Source organism: Staurois parvus, unplaced genomic scaffold (assembly GCF_062004578.1).
Source record: "Staurois parvus isolate SC_StPar_1 unplaced genomic scaffold, SC_StPar_1.0 ptg000198l, whole genome shotgun sequence".
Taxonomy (NCBI): Eukaryota; Metazoa; Chordata; class Amphibia; order Anura; family Ranidae; genus Staurois; species Staurois parvus.
Window position 1 is genome coordinate 1161639 of NW_028317994.1, and position 27183 is coordinate 1188821.

A 27183-nucleotide genomic window follows, 5' to 3' on the forward strand; every position below is an offset into this window, starting at 1 on the left:
ATAGACACACTCTGGTAGACTTGCAGGGAGAAAAGAGGATCAGCAAGACACTAAGGAAGCAGAGCCTACATATGTTTGAGGAAATATGGGTGCCCCCATACTGTAGATTATTACAAATAAAGCATAGAAACTAGGGTTTTAACACATCAACACACATGGATAGAAATGTTCCTTTATCACCTTCACATGTATAGCTGAAGAAAAAAAATTAAAAGACTATAACTGCCCAATATGCTTATTTATTTATGTCAGGTACTTATATAGCACCATCAATTTTATGCAGCGCTTTACATATATATATATATATATATATATATATATATATATATATTTATTTATTGTACATTTGTACATTCACATCAGTACCTAACCCTGAAGGGGCATACAATCCTAACTTACATTCATACATACGCATACTAGGGCCAATTTAGATAGGATCCAATTAACCTTCCAGCATGTCTTTGCAGTGTGGGAGGAGACCGGAGTACCCGGAGGAAACCCATGCGGCCCAGGGAGAACATGCAAACTCCAGGCAGGTGGTGCCGTGGCTGGGATTCGAACCAACGACCCTAGTACTGCCAGGCGGAAGTGCTAACCATTTAGCCACTGTGCTGCCATTTTACATTCATCTATGTACCTGTGGATCTGAAAGAAACATTGTTATTACTCATAAGACTGAAGCAAAATGCATATTGTTGATATAAACTATATTTCCGTTGCATTTTAAATTATTCTCCATATGTAACTTTTTTTTTATTGATTTGGATTGAGGAAAGGTTAAAATTTCTATCTGAATTTGTGTTCCCATTTGGGAAATTTGCCCTTACTTCCTGTCCTGAAGATGTCGGAGAATCAATAAGCAATTGAAAATCTGTCTAACTCTGGTGAACAAATAGTAAAGGATGTGGGGGCTTTGTTCTTTTATCCTGATGGGCCTGCTATGTAATGGCCATTAGATTAATTATAAATGTGTATCTTCACTCTGTATTAAGGTAACCTTACAAATGAGATTTATTGTGCCTCAAGAGGAAATTGTTATACGAAACATCATGTTATTGTCACCCTGAATGGGGCAAAACCAGCCCCAAGGTGCAAGTGTTTATGGCCAGAACTGGCAGAGATCCAGTCACCCACGGCCTAGATTAAGCATCCAGATCATCATTTAGGTGTGAAGCCTAGTTTCTGCATCAAAAGGTCACATATTGATTTTTTTGAAAAGTAAAGGACATGAGTGTCTGAGATGCTTATGGGTCCTTTACAGTATGAGCAGTTGTTGGCTATTACATTAGACTGGCAAAAGATCTGATCATATAGGCTATTACAGTACTGGCACCAAAATGGCTGTGATAGCTCACCACCTTATAAACCATGGCTATCCAATAACATCTTTACGTTTTATGTTTTAGGAGAGAAGAAGCAAAAGTACAAAGAGCTTAAGAAAAAAGAGGAAAACTTGGACAGTAAGTGACATTCCACAAATATATCTTCCATATACTGATTGTTAATGCAGCATCACTGCACAACAGTGCCATTACATTAGCATGGACAGACTGCTATTCACTTGGCATCTAAGTTGCCTCTGTATATACATTATAGTAATTTTGTGCATTACAAAGGAGTTATTTAAAGGCAAATTTGTATTTATTACAGTTTTACAGCAAATTTACAAAACAGAACATAACAGATAGTGATAACATGTACAAGTGAGTAAATGTACAGAAATCTCAAACGGGAGGATAATCCAGGAGAGTAAATGGAAATAACTCTATGTAACGGATATATAACAGGATCAACAGTAATGGATATGGAGGTGTCAAATACCAGGGGGGTGCCCCTGGGTGAAACATGGGGAACAGAAAAAAAAATAACTCTGTATAATTCAATGTATAAACCCAAACAAGAAAAAAGGTAGGAGAGTATAGAAAGAAAAAAAGAAACGTGTTGTAGAGACAGTAGAGGACAAGAAGAGAGGGATCAGGAGGCAGGGACAAAGGAGATATTTAGCCCCAAACTAATCCGAGAAAGAGTTTCCAGAAGATGAAAACCAACATGAGATTGTTTGCTGTGGGCAATACAGATGTTTTGTCCTGTGTACTGCTTGCTATAAACAAGTCCCAAGGTATATGTATACGTCTAGTTCTAGAACTTCTATACTACTGTCAGCTTAGTGAGAAGTCATCAGCATGAAAATGTATTTACCTTTTAAGCAAGTTAGAATACCATACTTGACCTCTGATACCTTACAGTGTTGGCAGGTATCCCAGCCTGAAGTTTTGAGCGGAGCCTGGGTGTTATTATTTCATAACTGCCCTTTAGGGAATCAGGCGATCATTAAGGACTTATTGCACCTGAATAACGTGGCTAAGGAATTCTCGGTTTTAAAGAGTATCTACAGATTTAAAGAAAAATTAATACTCTTAAAACATTTGTTTTCACAATAAAACTATCAGCATTAGCTTGGGTTCACATATCTGCAGGGCCAGTTTGCAGTGCGTTTTGTGAAAGAGTCCGCTGCGGTTGCGTTCCGCGTTGTAGGTGCGATTCTAGCCGGGCTGAAAATCGTATCAGACTCTTTTTAAAATCACATTGCGGCCAACATACACATACAGTGAGGAACAGAAGTATTTGAACACCCTGCGATTTTGCAAGTTCTCCCACTTAGAAATCATGGAGGGGTCTCTGAGAGACAGAATTAAAAAAAAAATTCAGGAAATCACATTGTATGATTTTTAAAGAATTTATTTGTCTTGCACTACTGAACATAAGTATTTGAACACCTGAGAAAATCAGTGTTAATATTTGGTACAGAAGCCTTTGTTTGCAATTACAGAGGTCAAACGTTTCCTGTAGTTCTTGACCAGGTTTGCACACACTGCAACAGGGATTTTGGCCTACTCCTCCACACAGATCTCCTCTAGATCTGTCAGGTTTCGGGGCTGTCGCTGAGCAACACGGAGTTTCAGCTCCCTTCAAAGATGTTATATTGGATTTAGGTCTGGAGACTGGCTAGGCCACTCCAGAACCTTGATATGCTTCTTACAGAGCCACTTCGTGATTATCCTGGCTGTGTGCTTTGGGTCGTTGTCATGTTGGAAGACCCAGCCACGACCTATCTTCAAAGCTCTGACTGAGGGAAGGAGGTTGTTTCTCAAAATCTCACAATAAATGGCCCCATTCATCCTCTCCTTAATGCAGTCGTCCTGTCCCCTTCACAGAAAAGCACCCCCAAACCATGATGTTACCACCCCCATGCTTCACAGTAGGGATGGTGTTCTTGGGATGCAACTCATCCTTTTTTTTTTTTCCTCCAAACACGACAAGTGAAGTTTAGACCAACACGTTCTACTCATCTGACCACATGACTTTCTCCCATGCCTCCTCTTGATCATCCAGATGGTCATTGGCAAGCTTCAGATGGGCCTGGACATGTGATGACTTGAGCAGGGGAACCTTCCGTGCAATGCATGATTTGAAACCATGACGGCGTAGTGTTCTACCGACAGTGACCTTTGAAACTGTGGTCCCAGCTCTCTTCATGTCTTTGACCAGCTCCTCCCTTGTAGTTCTGGGCTGATTCCTTACCTTTCTTATCAGTGATACCCCACAAGGTGAGATCTTGCATGGAGCCCCAGTCAGAGGGAGACTGACAGTCGTCTTTAGCCTCTTCCATTTTCTAACAATTGCTCTAACAGTTGATCTATTTTCACCAAGCTTGGCAATTGCCCGTAGCCCTTTTCAGCCTTGTGGAGGTCCACAATTTTGTCTCTGGTGTCTTTTGACAGCTCTTTAGTGTTGCCCATGGTAGTAGTTGGCGTCTGACTGACTGTGGGGCGGACAGGTGTCTTTAAAGAGCTCAGACAGGTGCTACTAAGTTAGATTAATGAGTGGAGTAGAGGTGGACTTTTTAAAGGCACAGTAACAGGTCTTTGAGAGCCAGAATTCTTGCTGTTTCTTAGGTGTTCAAATACTTATGTTCAGCAGTGCAAGACAAATAAATTCTTTAAAAATCATACAATGTGATTTCCTGCATTTTTTTTTTAATTTTGTCTCTCAGAGTGGGAATGCACCTACAATGTGAATTTCAGACCCCTCCATGAATTCTAAGTGGGAGAACTTGCAAAATTGCAGGGTGTTCAAATACTTATGTTCCTCACTGTATTTGAATCAGTTCCATAGAAAAGGGTTTTGGTTCACATGTCAGGCGATTCGGATGTGGTTTACAATGCATCCAATTCACATATATGTGAACTGGGTCTCAGAAGTAGATGCTTAGTGCTGATTAGCAGGTTTAAACAAGAATTATCGTGACATAGCAGTGTTTCTTTTAGGAAGAGGGGATAAACACAGTCTCAATGCTGGCCTACCTAGGGCTAAAGAGAAATTATTGGTCAAGGTTGCCTATTTTCATAAGAATTCTGTTTAGCCAGAAAGTATCCAATATGATTCCAATCCGGACACAGAACTTACTGCTTCATCGTAACAAGCACCCTGCAGATCTATACCATTTGCAGTCTTCCTAGGGTGGTCAGTCCTGATGTATGATACCTGGCCTGTCATCTAATGGAAGATATTCTGAACTGTGCCTTGGTTCTACTGTAGCTGTACACCTGACCATAATAAGTAGTGTTAAAATACAGAGCAAAACATTCAACCAGTACCTGATCAAAGGTTTCTATATCCTGAACTGGTAGGTTGCATTTGAGAACCTCAGACCTTCTCTATTTTCCTCATTACAAACAAACTTTTATTCTGCATTGTCTGTTGGCTTATCCTTGATTTCTGCTCCCTCTGCCTTTGGTTTATAATTCCTGACTGCTTCCAGCAATGACCTCCAGCCTATCCTGATGTAATTTCTGCTTTTTGCTTTGTCACCTTAGTTTAATTCAGCCTAAAGTGTCAGCTGTCAACCTAGACAATCCCAAGGTTTCCCCTCTAGTGTCTCTCTACAGCACAACATGTGTTACACCTGTCGCTCTGGACAATTCCAGACAGTGTAATAGTCTGATGACATTTGTTGGTAATACAGGCTACCCACCTAATTTTGTCATATTAATGAATATTTAAATCTCATGGTCTGCTTTAGATCAGTGCAGAGAGTTCTTACGACATAAACTTTGGCATACTAGTCCAAGTTTACTTTTCATCTGTGGGATGCATTTGTAACTTAGGACCAATCCACACAAGTGCATTTTAGCACAGCTGTAAAACATAGATCAGCAGAACGACATTTGAAAAACAATTATTTCCAATGTGTCCTATTCACACCATAATGTGCATTGTGTTGCGCTAAAACGCAAAATGTATGCCAACAGACGTCAAAATGTATGTCAATGGACGTCAACGCTTGTTAAAACATGACTAAAATGGATGGAAATGTACATGCATTTTAGTGCAAGTCAGTGTGAATTGGCCCTTAAGAATTTACAAAAATATGAAAAAGCTAGGTGCCACATCTTAAATCAACAGAAAAAGTTCTTATTGTCTGTTGTTCAGTTTTACTAGTGCATACATTTTTCATTGCTGCACTACATCGTGTTTTCTGTTTTGTTCCTATGTGTACAATTTATTTTATTTTAAATAGGAAATTCACTTTTGAAAATAAGAGTACTATGTCAAAATTTGTCTTGCACACAATGCTCTTGTTTACCTATATGGCTTCCGCTGAGAGTTGGGATTTCTTTTAAAGGAAGAAATAGCTTGGCAGGAAATTTAAGTTTCTTTGTTTCCTGAAATTTTCTATATCCACAATCCAATATTTATATGGCCCTTAAAATAAATAAAATTGCATCTTCAAGGGGTTTTAACATCCAGTAAAGCACAACCTTTATACAGGTTTCCATTCTAGGATTTTGAAATAAATGAAAAAAATATATATAGCTACATTATTAATAAAATTGTTTTTCATAACTGACTATTATATGTGTTGAGAAAACAAAACTATTTCACATTTTGGTATTTATTTTGGCAGAAGAACCTCTTAAGATAAGTTATACCAAAAGGAGGAATATAGAGCACTGAGCTCATCCATGGACAAGTATTATTGATCAGATGACTTTAGGGCTCACGGAGCTAATCAGACAGCTAATACTCTTAAGCTGGCCTTAGACATTAGTGTACAGCTATACATGTATGACTTATTTGCCCATGTCACTTTGCCTATCAGAAAAGCTTTAGTTATGCAAAGGTTGCTGTTAGGTATAGTAAAGGAAGAGTTCTGCGCAACAGTCCCACGATGGGGAATTAAGGTAAATAGCAAAATGGCACCCGCCCCAGTCTATAACTGGCTTTTGAAGCAAGGACTACGTGAACCGGGTGATGCATGTCAATAAAAAAAAGGAAAAATAAAAAAAAGAGGTTCAAAATCAACTTGCCAACAACCTAATTAACCTATCTAACAGTACACGTTTAAAAACTGGTTTAGTTAGCACACATTTGCAAATGTGTTCTAACTAAACCCCTGTTTTTAACGCATACTGTTAGACAGGTTAATTCGGTTGTTGGCAAGCTGGCTGGCAAGTCGATTTTGAACCTCCTTTTTTTTCTTTTTCTTTTTTTTTATTGAATTAAGGTAAATAACCTGCCTGATTGCTTTTTTCCCAAGAACGTTCATTCTGGGTTGCCATTTGCTATTATTAGATATTGTACTGTCACACAGTTTGATCATCTATTGTCATTGGGCCCATTAAAGTGAAATTTAAAAATAAAAGAGAGAAAGATGCTAGCTGGTATGCACTGTATGTATTAAGAGGTGCTGAGATTTACCTACTCGTTGGCAGTTTTCCTATTATAATCACATTGACTTCAATGTGTTACACAGATGAGGTTACTGCTGATGAATGGTTACATCTTTCCGCTGCAAAGATATTTACAGTAATTGCAAGCGTAGTTCTACCACTAATCTGAATAGGTGATAGAGTTCAATGTTAGACTTGACACATAAAGCTGACTAAGATGGCATTTTGATGCTTTAGTCAATTGCTCAAGTTATAATACAATCCATACCTTCTATGTATGCCAAGCTCTTCCTAGCAAGGACTGGATACTCATTCTTATTTTCTTTACCTTAGCATAAGTCAATATGTCCATCCATGATGCAGCAGTACTCTTAAAAAATTGGAAGAGCAGTTATTTAAGAATGGACAAGATGCAAGAGCAGTTATTTAAGAATGGACAAGATACAATACTACTGCAATACTTAAGGGAGAGGCTACAGGTTTAATTCGATTATAGGTTTCTGATGTACTACAGTAAGCCCCATGAATCGAGGGTCCATTTTGGTTGTAAAACACCTTTAACTTTTTCCTCTCCCCTTCCCGCTTATAAGGTCAGTCCATCCAAAACTGATATTTCACCTGATAATTTCTTACATCTCCCAATGGTTTGTTGAAGAGCTTGCTGTGCTTCGATTCCTCAGTCTGCACACCTGCTGCTTCTTTCAGTTTCTTTGTGTCACGGGTGAAATTTTCATCTCTTATTGCTAGGTTACAACAACACTAGTTCTCTGGAGTCCATTCCAGTCTGGACTGTCATGGGCGCAAGCAGAAATGCCCCCTTCTCCTCCTCCCTCTTTCTTCATGGCATAGAAGCTAGCTGAAGAAGAGGTGGAAGAGTAAGCTAATTATCTGGGGGAGGGGGGTGGAAGGTTTCTTATCCAAGGAATTACAGGGTTCCCATTTTTCATTATATCCAAATGCCTTTGTGGGTTTTCTGACATAGATGGTTGTTTTTATGGTTGTCATTACTTTGGCTTGCAGAGTTTTAGAAGCAGCTGCTTTTGCCTGCAAGGAACCATTCCTGGTGATCATCATGATAAGGTGGTTTTGTGGCCTCAGCTATCCTTTCTACTTAGGGTGGTTTCCTCATTCCGTCTTAAACCAGGATATTGGATACATATATTGGATGTGGTTGGTGTAGTCAGGGTTTACCTGAAGTTGACTGCTCTAATTTATCAGTGGGATTCCTTCTTTGTGCTTTCAAAAGGGGCACAGAAGGGTCATGCAGCTTTGACATCTACTAATATCTTTTTGGATCCATCAGCTTATTTCTCAAGCTTACGGTTTGAAAGGCAATGTGCCACCATCTTGGTGGATGTTCAGCTTCAAAAATTCGATAGCTCAAGTTTGCAAGGCTGCTGCTTGGTCTTTGGTTCATACTTCTTTTATGAAGTTTCACCTGGTGGATGTCTGGGCCTCTGTGGACACAACCTTTGGATGGGAGGTACTGCAGGCTGCTGCTTGAGGTTCTGACCTGTTTTAGTTTGGTTGTTTGGGGTCTGTTAGCTTCTTGCCGAGTTGCCCTCCCCTCTTATTCTGTGCTTCGGGATATCCCTATTGCAATGGATTTGAAGATACCCTGTGTTCTTGCATGTGCAATAAAGGAAATGGGATTTTTGGTTTGTCATAAAATAGTGCCGCGCATATATCTCTATAACCTCATATATGAATTAAAGCATCCAAACCATGTGATTATGCAACAATAGTGGATACACTGAATACAGCTTAAAAGTCCATAATGTGTGCTTGATCCGTGCGTTTATAATTTGTTCCCAAAAACAGGTGCGCTTTATTGCTTATATCCACATATATTCCTATAGGTGCTCCTCCACCAGAGACATACAGATATACTCTCACCTCCTTTTATGACCCAAATTGCATAGGTCAAATACTGCCTTTCCCTTTTAACTCGGGTAGGTATACTGTGTAGATGACTCCACTTTCCTCCCCACTGTGCTGCAAACGGTCTCGTGTCCTCTTTATCCCACATATCCTCCGCATATGTAAAAAGAAATGCTTGCCATAGTGTAGTATATAAATATAGTGTGATTTATTAAAAAAACAAAGTGCACTCACTTTTAAAAGTGTCCTGCTGGGACACCACAGTAAAAAACCTTGTTATTTTCAATGTGTTCAGGAATTTCCAAGATGGCGGCTCGTAAACTTCCTGTTTGCAGTTTGACATCATTGGCCCACTCTAAGTGTTACATCACATCACGAGACTTCCTTAGCTATAACATGACATATCTTTTGTGTATGCGATTTTTGGTTTACCTGTAAAATCCTTTTTTGGTGTAAATCACAGAACAAAGGGATCCCACCCTTTTCCTTAATTGTTTCATGGCTTCCTACTATACTGATGCTATGCCTAGATTGGGGGGATTATGCCTAGGTAGGGATATCTTGTTTTTTTTGCCAGTACCCAGTCACCTGAAGGTGGCATTATAACTCTAAAGTAATGGATATAAAAATACCCTGTGTCCTGTGATGTACTCCAAGAAAAAGATTTTAAAGGTAACCTAAAAACTCAATTAAAAACTCAATTTTTTACAGTAACACACAGATGTGGGTTAGTGGGATTCTTTGTTCCGCTTTTAAAAACTGTAACAGAATGCAGTCTGACAACATTATTCATTGTATTTATGAATGAAGTGCATTACAGCTGGTTGCTGTTAACGCTCCTGCAACACAGGCTAGAATGAAAAGCTGGGTCCTGCACTGGTACTAGGTAATTGAATAAAGTGATATACAGTCATGTCCATAAATATTGGGACATCGATATAATTCTAACCTTTTTGTCTCTATACACCACCACAATGGATTTGAAATGAAACGAACAAGATGTGCTTTAACTGCAGACTGTCAGCTTTAATTTGAGGTTATTTACATCCAAATCAGGTGAACGGTTTAGGAATTACAACAGTTTGCATATGTGCCTCCCACTTGTTAAGGGACCAAAAGTAATGGGACAGAATAATAATCCTAAATCAAACTCACTTTTTAACACTTGGTTGCAAATCCTTTGCAGTCAATTACAGCCTGAAGTCTGGAACGCATAGACATCACCAGACGCTGGGTTTCATCCCTGGTGATGCTCTGCCAGGCCTCTACTGCAACTGTCTTCAGTTCCTGCTTGTTCTTGGGGCATTTTCCCTTCAGTTTTGTCTTCAGCAAGTGAAATGCATGCTCAATCAGATTAAGGTCAGGTGATTGACTTGGCCATTGCATAACATTCCACTTCTTTCCCTTAAAAAACTCTTTCATTGCTTTTGCAGTATGCTTTGGGTCATTGTCCATCTGCACTGTGAAGCAGCTTCCAATGAGTTCTGAAGCATTTGGCTGAATATGAGCAGATAATATTGCCCAAAACACTTCAGAATTCATCCTGCTGCTTTTGTCAGCAGTCACATCATCAATAAATACAAGAGAACCAGTTCCATTGGCAGTTATACATGCCCACGCCATGACACTACCACCACCATGCTTCACTGATGAGGTGGTATGCTTAGGATCATGAGCAGTTCCTTTCCTTCTCCATACTCTTCTCTTCCCATCACTCTGGTACAAGTTGAGTCTTGGTCTCATCTGTCCATAGGATGTTGTTCCAGAACTGTGAAGGCTTTTTTAGATGCCGTTTGGCAAACTCTAATCTGGCCTTCCTGGTTTTGAGGCTCACCAATGGTTTACATCTTGTGGTGAACCCTCTGTATTCACTCTGGTGAAGTCTTCTCTTGATTGTTGACTTTGACACACATACACCTACCTCCTGGAGAGTGTTCTTGATCTGGCCAACTGTTGTGAAGGGTGTTTTCTTTGCCAGGGAAAGAATTCTTCGGTCATCCACCACAGTTGTTTTCCGTGGTCTTCCGGGTCTTTTGGTGTGGTTGAGCTCACCGGTGCATTCCTTCTTTTTAAGGATGTTCCAAACAGTTGTTTTAGTCACGCCTAATGTTTTTGCTATCTCTCTGATGGGTTTGTTTTGTTTTTTCAGCCTAATGATGGCTTGCTTCACTGATAGTGACAGCTCTTTGGATCTTATCTTGAGAGTTGACAGCAACAGATTCCAAATGCAAATAGCACACTTGAAATTAACTCTGGACCTTTTATCTGCTCATTGTACTTGGGATAATGAGGGAATAACACACACCTGGCCATGGAACAGCTGAGAAGCCAATTGTCCCATTACTTTTGGTCCCTTAGCAAGTGGGAGGCATATATGCAACCTGCTGTAATTCCTACACCGTTCACCTGATTTGGATGTAAATACCCTCAAATTAAAGCTGACCGTCTGCAGTTAAAGCACATCTTGTTTGTTTCATTTCAAATCCATTGTGGTGGTGTATAGAGCCAAAAATGTTAGAATTGTGTCGATGTCCCAATATTTATGGACCTGACTGTATAATGTAAGAATTAAAGTGGCTAAGCTTTCTTTGTTTTATAGCATTCTTTACAGGTCTATAATTTTTCATTTCAGACTTTTTTGCCAGTTTTGAAGAAAATAAGAATCAGGAGATGGAACGGAAATCAGAGATAGAAGCAACCATTGTCATGCTGCTGGAACACTCAAGCAGGGTGAGATCATTTTCAGAAGCAATTATATCCTTTGTTATATGGCACTAAGAATGCAGTGTGCTAAGGCACTGCAGTACAGTGCATCAGATATTTTAACTGAATAGTGTGTATGTTTGGGTTTTTCTTGGTTCTTAGTTTTTGCCATGATACTTTTGTTTCCAGTTGATGCTTTATTAATGTTGGGACTATTTTACTTTCACACAGAATATAAATAGAATGAAACAAATATCCTCGGTCACTGCTCAAGAACTTAAAATTATGCAAGAAGATCTTAGTTTTAAAGAAACTGAAATGCACAAATCACAGAGCACATCAAAGAATTTGACAGCTGGTAAGAATAATACGTTTGAATATACAGTGATGTATAGCTTGTTTTTTTAACATGCAGTTTTATAAAAGACTAAAAATTTAAAAAAAAAACAAGAGGAATAGATTGGACACCCTTCTTCTGCATGGGGCAGATGCCATGATCTGCAATCCTCTGCTTCTTGATTTACAAGGCACTCCATCAGTTTGAGGTTTGGAATGCTCCTCCTAAGGAAAACTATACACATTTATACCTAGGATATCCTTAAGATATTACTGATAATACATTAGTGATCGCTGCATTGCATCTTAGAGCTAGGCATTTCTGTACAACTACATAAGCTGTAAAAGATATAGATATAGCAGATGTATACATACATAAATATTCATATTTATATGATTACATGAATAATATATACTACTGTAGTAGAAAAAGTCTTGTTTAATATGTCCAAACAGCAAATGCTAACCATATGTAAAATCCATATATAATACTTAGCATACATCAAAACCTGAAAGGGAACTCTGATGGCAAGGGACTGTGAGTGGCTGTTTTAATGTGGACTTTTTATGAAAGTAATAATTATAGAAATAAAATATACAGTGTATGGTAATGGCAATTAAAGTGTATATAGACCCCTAAACATAAATATTATATATTGCAGCTTACCAGTCCTTAGATGTAGTTTTGCTTTAGTTTCATTTGCCATCCTGGAAATAACAAACATTCTGTCTCGTTGTGGTTACAATCATTTATTTGTATCTGTGGAAGGAGCTATGATCATCACACAGACTTCACACGTCTGTTTGTTCATTTTGGTTACATGATGAATCAGTGGAACATGTCGTTTACCCAACAAAGATTAGGTTATTTGTGCTATCTTTTAAAGTGTATCTTCACTCACTACCTACTTGCACATGGAGTGTCTAGACCAGAGGTGGGCAAACTTTTTGACTTGAGGGCCGCAATGGGTTCATATATTGGACCCGGGGGCCGGACCAAGAGTAGATGAATGATGTGTATGTGTCATCCATAGTAAGTATAGTAATATTCCTCCATAGTAAGCATAGTAATTAATCCCCCATATAGTAATTCATCCCCCATATAGTAATTCATCCCCCCTATAGTAATTCATCCCCCATAGTAATTCATCCCCCATAGTAATTCATCCCCCCTATAGTAATTCATCCCCCCATATAGTAATTCATCCCCCATATAGTAATTCATCCCCCCTATAGTAATTAATCCCCCCTATAGTAATTCATCCCCCATATAGTAATTAATTCCCCATATTAATTCATCCCCCATATTAAGTTCCTAAGTCCCCCCTGTGTCAATTCACTTACGTGTTCCCGCGCCGTTCCGGTGTAGCATGAAAATCTGTCTCCTATGAGGATCTGTCCCCCTCGACGTATCTGCGCATGTGCCAGTTTCAGGCATTAGCAGCCGATCGGCGATCTCCGGCACATGCGCACATACGTCGAGGGGGACAGATCCTCATAGGAGACAGATTTTCATGCTACACCGGTCTTCAGGGCGGACTGTGAGAGGAGCCTAGCGGGAGCCTAGCTCCGCGGGCCGGATTAAAAGGTCCGCCGGGCCGTATACGGACCACGGGCCATAGTTTGCCCATTGCTGGTCTAGACCATGTGCATCCAGTTCTGTCAATTTTATAGCAAACGGTCACAGGTGCAGCATCCAGCCACGCTGACTGCAGCCTGTCAATTTCTATGACAGGCTGAAATATACTGCTGCCTGGATGCAGCTAAACTCTGGTACCCTTGTTTAGGGCCCTATGCGTTTAGTGATAAATGCTTGGGAATGTGAGTACTACATCGAGCAGCCCGTTATAGACTTTGGCAAGTTGTAGGCAGCGGGGCTGAATGCTCAACCTGTGCCTCCCTGGCACACTAAAAGGCCAGGGATGGATACAAAGTGGCTAGATTCTCTGTGTGAAAGTATCAATTAAAGAACTCCTGTTTCCTCCCCCCTCCCTCTTACAAAATAACAGAACATTTAATCAGTTTTGGGAACATTTAGTGCCTTTTTTGTGCTGCAGCCCAACACCTTCTGCTTCCTGGCATAGGCAAGAATGGCATAGGGATTTCCTCTGCTGCCATATCACACATCCCAGGGGCAACGTTTTACTGAGGAACACATCTCAAATATCTGTCAGAGACCTGCACATCTGTGCATGTATGGGATATTTCAAGATGGCAGCAGGGAAGAAAAGCATCTGTGGGGCAGCACAGTGGTTAAGTGCTTCCACCTGGCACTACTAGGGTCGTTGGCTTGAATCCCAACCACAGCACTACCTGCCTGGAATTTGCATGTCCTTTCCTTTGCATGTCTTTCTCCCTGTGCCTGTGTGGCTTTCCTCCGGATACTCTGGTTTCCTCCCACACTCCAAAGACATGCTGGTAGGTTAACTGGTTCCTCTCTAAAGTGGCTCTAGTACGAATATGTATGAATGTGAGTTAGGGACCTTAGATTGTACACCCCTTGAAGGTTAGGGACTGATTTGAATTTACTATATATATATATATATATATATATATATATATATATATATATATATATATATATATATATACAGTCATGGCCGAAATTGTTGGCACCCTTGATATTTCTCCAGGAAATCATGTATTTCTCACGAAACGTATTGCATTAACACATGTTTTGCTATACACATGTTTATTCCCTTTGTGTGTATTGGGACAAAACAAAAAAAGGGAGGAAAGAAAGCAAATTCGACATAATGTCACACAAACCTCCAAAAATGGGCTGGACAAAAGTATTGGCACCCTTTCACAACTGCGGATAAATAAGAATGTTACAAGCATGTGATGCTCCTGTAAACTCACCTGGGGCAAGTAACAGGTGTGGGCAATATAGAAATCACACCTGAAAGCAGATAAAAAGGAGAGACGTTCACTTAACCTTTGCATTGTGTGTCTGTCTGTGCCACACTAAGCATGGACAACAGAAAGAGGAGACGAGAACTGTCTGAGGACCTGAGAACCAAAATTGTGGCAAAATATCAACAATCTCAAGGTTACAAGTCCATCTCCAGAGAACTAGATTTGCCTTTGTCCACAGTGCGCAACATTATCAAGAAGTTTGCAACCCATGGCACTGTAGCTAATCTCCCTGGTCGTGGACGGATGAGGAAAATTGATGAAAGATTGCAACGCAGAATAGTCCGGATGGTGGATAAGCAGCCCCAAACATGTTCCAAAGACATTCAAGCTGTCCTGCAGGCTCAGGGAGCATCAGTGTCAGCGCGAACTATCCGTCGACATTTAAATGAAATGAAACGCTATGGCAGGAGACCCAGGAGGACCCCACTGCTGACACAGAGACATAAAAAAGCAAGACTACAGTTTGCCAAAATGTACTTGAGTAAGCCAAAAGCCTTCTGGGAAAACGTCTTGTGGACAGATGAGACCAAGATAGAGCTTTTCGGTAAAGCACATCATTCTACTGTTTACCGAAAACGGAATGAGGCCTACAAAGAACAAAACACAGTACCTACGGTAAAATATGGTGGAGGTTCAATGATGTTTTGGGGTTGTTTTGCTGCCTCTGGCACTGGGTGCCTTGACTGTGTGCAAGGCATCATGAAATCTGAGGATTACCAAAGGATTTTGGGTCGCACTGTAGGGCCCAGTGTCAGAAAGCTGGGTTTGCGTCCAAGATCCTGGGTCTTCCAGCAGGACAATGACCCCAAACATACGTCAAAAAGCACTCAGAAATGGATGGCAAAGAAGCGCTGGAGAGTTCTGAAGTGGCCAGCAATGAGCCCAGATCTAAATCCCATTGAACACCTGTGGAGAGATCTTAAAATTGCTGTTGGGAAAAGGTGTCCTTCCAATAAGAGAGACCTGGAGCTGTTTGCAAAGGAAGAGTGGTCCAAAATTCCGGGTGAGAGGTGTCAGAAGCTTATTGATGGTTATAGGAAGCGACTGATTTCAGTTATGTTTTCCAAAGGGTGTGCAACCAAATATTAAGTTAAGGGTGCCAATACTTTTGTCCAGCCCATTTTTGGGGTTTTGTGTGACATTATGTCATATTTGCTTTTCTGCCTCTGTTTTATATTTGTTCCAATACATACAAAGGGAATAAACATGTGTATAGCAAAACATGTGTTAATGCAATACCTTTTTTGTGTGAAATACTTGATTTTCAGGAAAAATATCAAGGGTGCCAACAATTTCGGCCATGACTGTATATATATATATATATATATATATATATATACTGCAGGGCTTAAAATTTCAAGTCCTGAGCTACTAGCCAGGCCTTAAGAGTTACTCGCCACCAACAAACAGACACCTGTACACACACACAGACATGTACATACACACACAGAAACATGTACACACATGCACAGAGACACATGTACACACACATACAGGCACATGTATACACACAAAGGCACGTACAGACACGCATACACACAGATACATGTACTGTACATACACAGAAATACACAGACACATGTACGTTCATACACACGGACATGCACACACACACAGACACATGTACACACACACATACACGCAGACACATGTACAGATACACACATGTACATACACACACACACACCCATGTACGCTGTCAAGCGCTCTCTCCTCTCCCCTGAAGCCACCACTAGCTGACATAGAGGATCATGTGACCAGAATGAGCTGAAATTAGGTAGGCACATACACACACACACACACACACACACACACACACACACACACACACACACAGAGCCCTATAAAATGTTGCAGTACTTCGTTGTTTACTCACAGAGCCGGGTACTGCACTCTAGGGGGAGGCAGAGAGCACAGCACACACTCCTTCCTTTGCTTTCACTGCACTCAGCTATTGAGCAGTCTGACTGCTCCCAGTGCCAATGACAGATCCTGCCTGAGCTCCGATGAGATCCAAAGAGCTGTCACTATCAGTGAAGCAAGCCATCATTAGGCTGAAAAAACAAAACAAACCCATCAGAGAGATAGCGAAAACATTAGGCGTGGCCAAAACAACTGTTTGGAACATTCTTAAAAAGAAGGAACGCACCGGTGAGCTCAGCAACACCAAAAGACCCGGAAGACCACGGAAAACAACTGTGGTGGATGACCGAAGAATTCTTTCCCTGGTGAAGAAAACACCCTTCACAACAGTTGGCCAGATCAAGAACACTCTCCAGGAGGTGGGTGTATGTGTGTCAAAGTCAACAATCAAGAGAAGACTTCACCAGAGTGAATACAGAGGGTTCACCACAAGATGTAAACCATTGGTGAGCCTCAAAACCAGGAAGGCCAGATTAGAGTTTGCCAAACGACATCTACAAATGCCTTCACAGTTCTGGAACAACATCCTATGGACAGATGAGACCAAGATCAACTTGTACCAGAGTGATGGGAAGAGAAGAGTATGGAGAAGGAAAGGAACTGCTCATGATCCTAAGCATACCACCTCATCAGTGAAGCATGGTGGTGGTAGTGTCATGGCGTGGGCATGTATGGCTGCCAATGGAACTGGTTCTCTTGTATTTCTTGATGATGTGACTGCTGACAAAAGCAGCAGGATGAATTCTGAAGTGTTTCGGGCAATATTATCTGCTCATATTCAGCCAAATGCTTCAGAACTCATTGGACGCCGCTTCACAGTGCAGATGGACAATGACCCAAAGCATACTGCAAAAGCAATCAAAGAGTTTTTTAAGGGAAAGAAGTGGAATGTTATGCAATGGCCAAGTCAATCACCTGACCTGAATCCGATTGAGCATGCATTTCAGTTGCTGAAGACAAAACTGAAGGCAAAATGCCCCAAGAACAAACAGGAACTGAAGACCGTTGCAGTAGAGGCCTGGCAGAGCATCACCAGGGATGAAACCCAGCGTCTGGTGATGTCTATGCGTTCCAGACTTCAGGCTGTAATTGACTGCAAAGGATTTGCAACCAAGTATTAAAAAGTGAAAGTTTGATTTATGATTATTATTCTGTCCCATTACTTTTGGTCCCTTAACAAGTGGGAGACACATATGCAAACTGTTGTAATTCCTACACCGTTCACCTGATTTGGATGTAAATACCCTCAAATTAAAGCTGACAGTCTGCAGTTAAAGCACATCTTGTTGGTTTCATTTCAAATCCATTGTGGTGGTGTATAGAGCCAAAAATGTTAGAATTGTGTAGATGTCCCAATATTTATGGACCTGACTGTATATATATATATATATACACACACACAAACACATGTAAATTGCTGCGTAAATTGCCAGCGCTATATAAGTACCTGTAATAAATAATAAGCATCAGGAGGAGAGTTTCAGCATGGTGAAGCTCCTCTTTAAGCTTAGGGGAAATGACGAGGACCCTGCGCTTCTGGCAGTATTAACAGGTATTTTCTGTGCTGTTGAAGGAAACCGTTCCTATTCTGAAAAACATTAAAATGAATGTGGCCACAAGGGGTGACAAGCTACAATATATTAGTTTTCTGTTTTTATCATTAGATATGTTTACAAACCATAGGTTTTCCTGCTGAATTTGTTAATTTATTGCAGACATTCTGTATGCTAGAATCTTTTTACACTTGTAAATTCTGAAGGGTTAGTAATCATTCATTACCCATATATACAAAGATTATAGATACTGCATTCACTAAATAATCTTAACTTTGTTGGCCAGCATAAAATGTGAAGTAGAATCAAGTCTTCTTTTTAATGGCTCGAGATGGCTTAAGAAAAAAACGATCAGCATTGCTGCTGGAGAAAAAGGAAACTACCCAGCGTAAACAATTTCACTAATGCTATTGTTTCTCAGATATTTGTTCTGAGGTCAAGAAGTTTGGTCTCAGTCTGAATTGCTTTGTACACACCTTCTGCCACTTGAGTGCATATCTAAAGGAACCGGCCTGTATCCTCTTCCTGACTACAGCTCTTATTTATTTTTTGTCCTTTTGCAGCAGTTTCTCTGCTCACACTGTAAGAAGAAGATGAATTATAGAGCTGTCCTGTTGGATTTCTCCATCTAGTCAGAGGAGAAGCATGCAGTGATTGTTTATAATAATCAAGAAAATGGCTAAGAGAATGTTGTTGGCTAAGAGTGTCACAATTGAAGAAGCCATTTTTGGGCTGACCCATTCTTATAATTGTGCATCATATCATTTGTTTAAGAAGCAGCGACAACATTGCAGCTAAGTGCTTTTGCTGCAAACAGAAAATCATTGGTAGTGTGAGACAAAGAGACTTACAGAATTTCTGTAGGATAAAAGTATGGCCTTTTTTTAAAAAATTATCATTGGTCTTTATGTTGTGTATTTGGAGATGCACGTAAAATAAGAGAAATGTTTTATGTTTTCCAAACTTTAGGTCACATGGCTGAAAATTAAAGATCCTTTATGCAATTAACACAGACATTACAGTTTCGAGAATTTATCCTATTACATTAATATGGACCTGAATTCAAAAAGTTTAAATTTACATTAATAGGAATGTTTAGAAGTATTGCTTCTGCTTAAGCAGTTCCACCCAAAAAGGATATTTTCTGGTGTGTGAATATTATTATTATTATTATTATACAGTATTTATAAAGCGCCAATAGTTCACTCAGCGCTGTACATTACAAAGGGGGACAGAACATGTGACAGAACAATACCAATACAATGCAAAACATGAGGGGATCGAGGGCCCTGCTCTTTCGAGCTTACAATCTAGGAGGGAGGGGATAGTGGTACAGGAGGAGATAGCTGTGGGGGATGGAGTGGTAGGAAGAGTGGAGGAGGTCGGTCAAGTTAGCAGGGGGTAGGCTTCCCTGAAGAGATGGGTTTTCAGGGTGCGCCTAAAGGAGAGGAGAGTAGGTGATAATCTGATGGGTTGGGGAAGGGAGTTCCAGAGGATGGGTGACACCCTGGAGAAGTCCTGGAGGCGGGCATGGGAGGAGGAGAGCAGGGAACTAGAGAGAAGGAGGTCTTGTGAGGAGTGGAGTGTGCGTGCTGGGCAGTACTTGGATATTAGGTCGGTGATGTAGTTCGGGGCAGTATGGTGGACAGCTTTGTACGTCAGTGTTAGGATTTTAAATTTGATCCGTTGCGCAATCGGAAGCCAGTGGAGGGATTGGCAGAGGGGGGTGGCAGAAATGGAGCGGTTGGAAAGGTGAATGAGTCTGGCAGCCGTATTCAGGATGGACTGAAGCGGGGATAGCCAGCGGCGAATATACAGTTCTGTGCATAGCAGTGTGAGATTTAATAGATTGATGTCTCTGATTGCTATTCTTAGTGTAAGATTTGGTCAAAGCACTATTGTTCTGCTTACTGTTTTCCTTTCTGAAACCTCTGATATACGGAAGCAAAACCTTGCCTCTATCAAGATGGCTGTCTCCATGCTGAAACACAGTGGCATGGTAAATCCGAAATGAAGAAAGATCATCTATGTGAAGACCATATAGGCTATACTGATGACTAGTCCTTTGCCCTCTGCCTGAATTTATTTAAGGATTTCCAGCTTTCACATTATTGTAGCTATAAGAGGTTGTATTACGATCATGGGCTCATAATTAAAGTGTAAAGTTATTTCTTGATAGAAACAACTAATCCCTTTCTTTTTTTGCTTCAGTATACATGCAGAAAAATGTATAGTATAGTATGTAAATTTTTCAACAAAAATGTAGTAGATTTTTTTAAATCCTATTTTTATATACAATTTTACACACTTACATTGCTGGTAAGTATCACATCCATAGTTACACCACTATGTAATTCCAGTGAAATATATGAATCATGGGGACTCTTCTTTATAGTGTAGCACCTGTTGGGGTCCCTTTAAGCCATCCAGCAGAGCATTCTTTCTCTGTCAGAGACAGAATACAGGGAGAGAGGAAAGTCATGAGAGGATAATCACTGACTGCAGTGCAGCCTGGAGAAAGCTAGTTCCTGGCAACAGGGCAGAGACGGATTCCCATTGTCCGCCACTGTGACCCTGTTACAGTGACACCCACTGGAAGTGCTGAGCTGCACAGAGTGGAGCCGAGATCTGCTTGACGAGCAAGTTTGTATGTCTGAGGGGACACATGCTTCCAGGAACCCAGAAAATGGGGGCTTAGGTGCTACTGTGGGAAAACTGTGGGAGAGGCAGGGTTGCATAGAGGCATTGCTGCATTCTGTTATCCAGGACTTTGACAATACTAGGTGTCCTTGGCTGGGCAGAGGAAGTGGAGACTTCCACAGAGAGCGCTGAAGCTCTGCAAGCTGTGTCTGCTCTGTGTGCTAGTGATCTCAGGGCCACATGCTGTGATGAGAGAGTGGTTGGTACATGATGCTCTTGCTGTATGTGAGCCACATGCTGCTGCTTCATATCTGCATGAAGACCAGGGAGAGGTCTTGAGACTTTGCTGCTGTGTTCTGCACTTCCATTCCAGTGTTGCTGCAAAGAGAGCAAGAGGCACAGGCTGGAGAGGTAGGCCCCAGCATGCCCAGCCACCTTTGGCCTGATCCTACTCAGGATCTGTGGCCTACCTTTTAAAATACAATACAGCCATCCTGAGTGTGATAGTGATCATCACCAGAACAGACTGCGAGAGCTTTACTAAAGTAACATAGTGGTGGCCTATTGACCACCTTGTGTTATACAGCTATTGTTAACATTGTGTTTTAAGAGAGACGTTCTGCCAAGAAGGGACTGGAATTCTTAATATTTCCATGGATAGCAAATCTCTTGGTTTAGAGGAAGTCCTCCACCGAATGCTAAGGGACCCAACACCAGCAGGACTGAATAATAAATATTCTCCTTTAGCCATTGCCTAGCCAGGGACTGAGACTCATAGATAGGTTGCTCAATACATGAGTCTTTTGTCATTTTTGCTATTGTCTGACATTTGTTTGTGCCAGTAATTAAAACTGAGCTAATGTCTGTGTTGCACCAGAGTCATGTTACCAAAATGGGCTCAGTCACCTTTGCCAGGTTGTGTGAGGAAAAGAAACTGTCTGTGGGAGTTGAGCCAACAAGCGCAGCTGACATCTGTGTTGAAATAGCCATGCTAAAGACAGAGTTATCTCAAATAATGGAAATGGTAACTTTACGATCAACAAGAGTCACAATGCAACTTGGATGATGTCACAAGCTGACCTCTTTAAGAAGTCACCATGTTCAGTGGTCTGTTACAGTTGTTGATGTGCCACTTAACCTAAATTTGCCCAAGTTCATAATAGAAGATAGAAAGTTTGCAGAAGTAACAGAGTAGCCAGGTTGTAAGAGCCAGTCAGGCATCAGACCACATCAGCAACCTCCCATGTAAGATGTGAAGCAAAGGGGAGACTTAAGCCTTAGATCTTTGCTGTACACTTCAAAGAGACAGTTGAAGATGTCTGTTTCTGTATTGAGTTACACTGTTCAAAAGAGAGAAGCATCCCTTTAAATGCCTTTAGAAGAAAGTCCAGTTAGCTAGACCTACTACTTCAAACACTTCTACCAAAGTCCCTGTCAAGCTGATAGTCCCTTCACCTGTGGTACCTTTACAAATTGAAGGTATTTACACAAGAGCTCTACTTGCTTCAGGTGCCCAAGTGACTCTGCTGCCTCAAGACTTCTAAAACAAGCACCTGAAGTATATGCAAATATATTGCATACTTTTTTCCACTTAGGCTTCATACAATCAAGAAATCAGGCTTTTCACAAAGACAAATGCCCATAGGGGCAAATACCCCCCCCCCCCCCCCATTGGCATGGCCGTTTCTGCAAAAGTAAAGAACATTTTAAAAAAGAGGTGGGGAAGAAAAAAAAATTCCACCCCTCCACCTCACCTCTATCCCCTCACCTGATGTTCAAGAGCATTTGATACCAGAGGGACCACTTCAGACAGAACTCATGGATATATTTCTCAGTACCTATCAAATTATCCATTCTGTATATTTAATTTAACATTGTTCTTAGCCTCAAGGATCCACAAGAAGTTCTTTGGGAACTAACATGGATCTGGTAAGAGGGCTCCTAGCTCCTGTTGCCTCCAGATGTGACTTTCCACCAGAGAATGTGCACCTTATTTTGTGCCTAGTGTATCAGCATCTGGGTCAAGAGAAGAAGACCCCAACAGAGAAAGTGGAGACTCGGGGTCTAGGGAAAACATCCTTTTCCTTGCCTTCAGAAGTTACTTTAAAAACTTCTGTCAAATTGTCAGTATACCAGTGAGTGACACCCCCTGCTCTTTACCCCACACACCATTGTGGGATGTTTAGGACAGGACATCACAAGAGGGAATTGGAACCCTTACCCTCCATGTAGATTATCCACCACAAGTAAAGGAAAGTTCCCCAATGCTAGCAGGACTAAGCAATACATATTCCCTGGGGCTGGGGCTCACAGATGGGCTGCTTTCAATTTGAGTCTGTCATTGGTGCTGTTAACTGATGATTTGCCGGTGTCAGTTGTTGAGATGGTTCTGTTATTGTGCATTGTGAATTGCTTTTACCCTATAATTATTGAAATGATGTTGCTCTTGTGTGCTTACTTGATGTTCCATTTTCTTTCAATCCATATTTCTTTACAGTGGGCTTTACTGAAACAGGAAAATCCCTGTAAACTGTTAAAGTGTTTCAATGTTACAGGTATAGGGTGGGACATCAGTGGACAAGAACCCAAATAATCCAGTTGCTCTTCCTGGTAGTGCTGCAACAGCAGTGCTAGTCTAAGTAAACATTTAAAGCAAATCAGTGTTTCTTGCCATGTTAGTGATAGTAGATCTTGGTGCTTATTGTCATGGTGCCTGATAATGTATGTTTTTAGGACTTAATTTAGTGCTAAAAGTTAGTTTAGCATTGGAGTCAAGGGATAGGGCTTTAATTTCAAGGTTATGTTAAAGCAAACTTTCCAAAAAGAAAACCATCTATTCTGTGATATGTACAATCCGGTGCCTGAATCATCCTTAGGCTCTGTTTTGTTTTGATCTCCACCACCTCCTGATATGTTTCTGGCAATCAAGAATAATAACCAATATTTGATGATACTTGCACACTCCTTAGCACACTTCTTGTCAGTATGACAGTACACCTAGCAATTGTCTGCTCAGTCACCAAAAGCTGTATTTTTGGAGAATGTGGACATGTCATGCTCGCCCATTAAGTACCAAAAAATTCTACTGAAGATTAGAACAGCAAGGATCAGTGATAAAGGGTCATTTTTTTGCATCAGAGCTGCAAACCCACACAGAGTAGATGGGTTTACATTTTATTTTTCTGACAAGTTTGTTTTAGGATTTAGGTTAAGTGTCTATGTAAACCTGTCAACTATGTTCAAGGGTTTAGGCAAATTTGTTTTAGGGTCCAATTTCCACACTAAAAACAACTTGAACTGAAAAAGTAATGTGTCTCAAAGTGCCTTTTGGCAAGTGTTTACAGTATACAGTTTAATTATGGTAGGCTTAGTTTTCATTATACCTTTCAAGAAAGAGGTACAGGAACAGGTTACACAAATGTTTAGATTTTATATTAAATTTATTGCATTATGTATGTGTATGTGTGTGTGTTCTCAGAAAGCCAGCGTTTACAACAGGATCTTCAAAAAGTAGAGCAGCTGGAATCCAAGATAAACAGTGAACTGACATCCCTTAAGGAGAAAATCCAGCAAATGACTGAAGGATTAAAGACATACAGTAATTTGGATGCCCTTAGAGCATCTGCAGAAGAAAAGAAAAAGGTAAGGTTTGATTCTGTTATGCTCTGCCCACTTTTAATGGAAATTGGTTCGATATATCTGTAAAATCCCAGCTTTATATATATATATATATATATATATATATATATATATATATACACATACACATACACATACACAATACTCTGCAAAAGCTACAGGTGGGAAAATGCTGTAAGAATGCTTTCAAAAATATATATATTATAATTGTTTAATTTTGTCAGTATACAAAATGCAAAGTGAGCAAAGAGTAGAAAATTTTAAATCAAATCAATATTTTGTGTGACTACCCTTTTGCTTCAAACCAGCATCAATTCAGTTCTTCAAGCTCTTCTGAAGAAACATGAAAAAATGGCCAATGGTGAGGGCCGTAGATGCAGTGCTCAGCCAAGGAAACTTTTTTAAGTAAATTTTATTAAAGTGCTAACAAAACATACAAGACCGTAACAAAAAAAAAAAAAACCCAAATCAAAATAGAATTCAAAACAACAAAAATTACATGAACACAAAACAACAACACACACAGAACACTCACAACACACTTATCTTGTAAAGAAGCAATTACGAGTACATGCAAAACATTACATCTTAGTAACACGTTATTTCAAGAAAAATCAAAAGCTATCCCTGAAAGCATATCTTTCAAGTACAAAAAAATATAATAATAATACCCCCCTCGCCGCCCCCCCCCAAAAAAACCCATCAAGACCACATTTATCTCAATTATATAACAATTATCTCAAATCTCTATGCAATTAGAAACTTTACTGTGACTTTAAATCAAGTGGGGAGTGATAGATAAGGACCAGAGGAGGAATCTACTAAGGTACATCATAACCAAGAAAACCATACTTTTTGGAATTTTTTTGACCAGCCCCTGTGCTGGTATGACAATCTTTTTCTTTCTAAGATAGCATTAACAGCCTTTTGTCATTGTGGAAATGTAGGAGGACAAGGAGACAATCACCTTTAAGCTATACGTTTTACAAGCAAGAAAAAACATATGTGTCAACATTAACCTAAATATTGGTGATATAAGGTCCTCAGAAAAAATACCCAGAATTGCCAGCTTAGAATCTGGTAATAGTGTTCTACTGCATAGATCCTGAACATCAAAAAAAATACTAGTCCTATATCTATAAAAAGCTTCGAGCAATGCCAGAGCATATTCGTTAAAGAGCTGTCAGTGCCAGAGCATCTCAGACAGCAAGGTGAATTGATTCTGCCCCATGAATGTAATTTTTGGGGGGTATAATAGACCCTTTATAGCAGGGCTTAAAATTTTGAGTCTAGACCTACTAGCCAGGCACAAACCTTACCACTAGTTGCCCCACCCAACCTTGCCCAGGTCTGCCTCCAACCCCACCCCTGTCCCGTCCCCCAACCCCGGCCCCCAACCACGCCCCCTTAAAGCTTATGAAATTATCGCAGGGTGCTCAAATACTTCTGTTCCTCACTGTAGCTTTATTATGTCAATTTAAACATAACAGCAATAGCTTAATAGCAATAGGGTGCAATCAAAATATCAAGTTTTACAGCTTTAAACCTGTAGTGAACATTTTGTATTGTTTTTGTTGAGCTCCTGCATCTTTAAAAATAGACTTTAATAACTAAAGTCTCTTTTAAAAGATGTAAGTTTAGTTTACAGAAGTATAGCATAAGAAAAAGTGCTTATTTTGATGCCAAAAAACATGGAATAATAGTTACTGTAAACATGTTGTATTTTTTATCTCCAGCAGAGACCTTAGAGAAGTGTGGCATTAAGAAAAAAGAAAGAAGTGCCTTTTTTGATGGCCAAAAAACACTGCATAAAATAAATAACAATAGTAAACATTTTGCATTTTTTATCTCCAGCATCTTATTAAAAGAGAGCTTAGAAGAGTAGTGCATTAAGAAAAAACAAAGAAGTGCTTATTTAGATGCCAAAAAACATGGTATAACAATAGTAAACATATTAACAAAGATGTGCTAATAGAGCAGCCATGGTTTGTGTTGTACAGTAGGACCAAGACTTGTGTAATACCCTTTTTCTGATGCAAAATACCACTTCAATGGCTGTGTGTGGATTGCATTATATTCAATTAAGAATTTCCCCCAAGGCGGTGGAGAGCGGACCTCTCCTCGTGTCCCCTGTGGTGGTGGAGAGGGTGTCTCCTCTCAGCAGAGGAGAGCGGACCTCTCCTGCACCTGTCCCCTCAGTGGTACTGCCAGTGTAATGGCGGTGCTGGAGAAGCAGGAAACCGGAAGTTGGAAATCGGAACTCAGCTTCACAATGAGGCTTGGAGTGCAGGAGCTCCATCATCTGTGCTCGCCGCTCGCCACACAAGAATTTCTCCTCGCATTTGGCGAGCGGGTGAGCAGCTTTTTCAAGCCTTGCTTTATAGTATAAAAAAAATTCTGGAAGTGATGGTTTGCCCCCAAAGAGCCCTGATCTCAACATCATCGAGTCTTATCTGGGATTACATGAAGAGACAGAAGAATTTGAGGCAGCTTACATTCACACAAGATCTGTGGTTATTTCTCCAAGATATTTGGACTAGCCTACCTGCTGAGTTCCTTCAAAAACTGTGAGTAAGTGTACTTAGAAGAATTGATACTGTTTGAGGGAAAAGGGTGGCCACTAAATATTAATTTGATTTGGATTTCTCTGTTCATTTACTTTACATGTTGTCAACTGATAACAAACTATTACCACTACTATTTCTGAAAGCATTTTTAATTCAAAGCATTTTTCACAACTGCTTATAACTTTTACACAGTACTGTGTGTGTGTATATATGTGTGTGTGTATATATATATATGTGTGTATATATATATATATATATATATATATATATATATATATTTATTTAAAA

General features: G+C 40.2%; 1 protein-coding gene across 4 annotated transcripts in view; it reads left to right on the top strand.

Moving 5' to 3' along the window:
- Window positions 1–27183, top strand: part of IFT74 (intraflagellar transport 74) — a 144532-nt gene that overhangs the window by 101954 nt on the left and 15395 nt on the right. For all 4 annotated transcript variants that reach the window (XM_089678050.1, XM_089678049.1, XM_089678048.1 and 1 more), the window contains exons 14-17: window positions 1407–1460; window positions 11248–11345; window positions 11550–11676; window positions 24168–24331. In XM_089678050.1, coding sequence (XP_089534176.1) covers window positions 1407–1460; window positions 11248–11345; window positions 11550–11676; window positions 24168–24331 — 443 coding nt within the window. The remainder of the gene's footprint in view (window positions 1–1406; window positions 1461–11247; window positions 11346–11549; window positions 11677–24167; window positions 24332–27183) is intronic.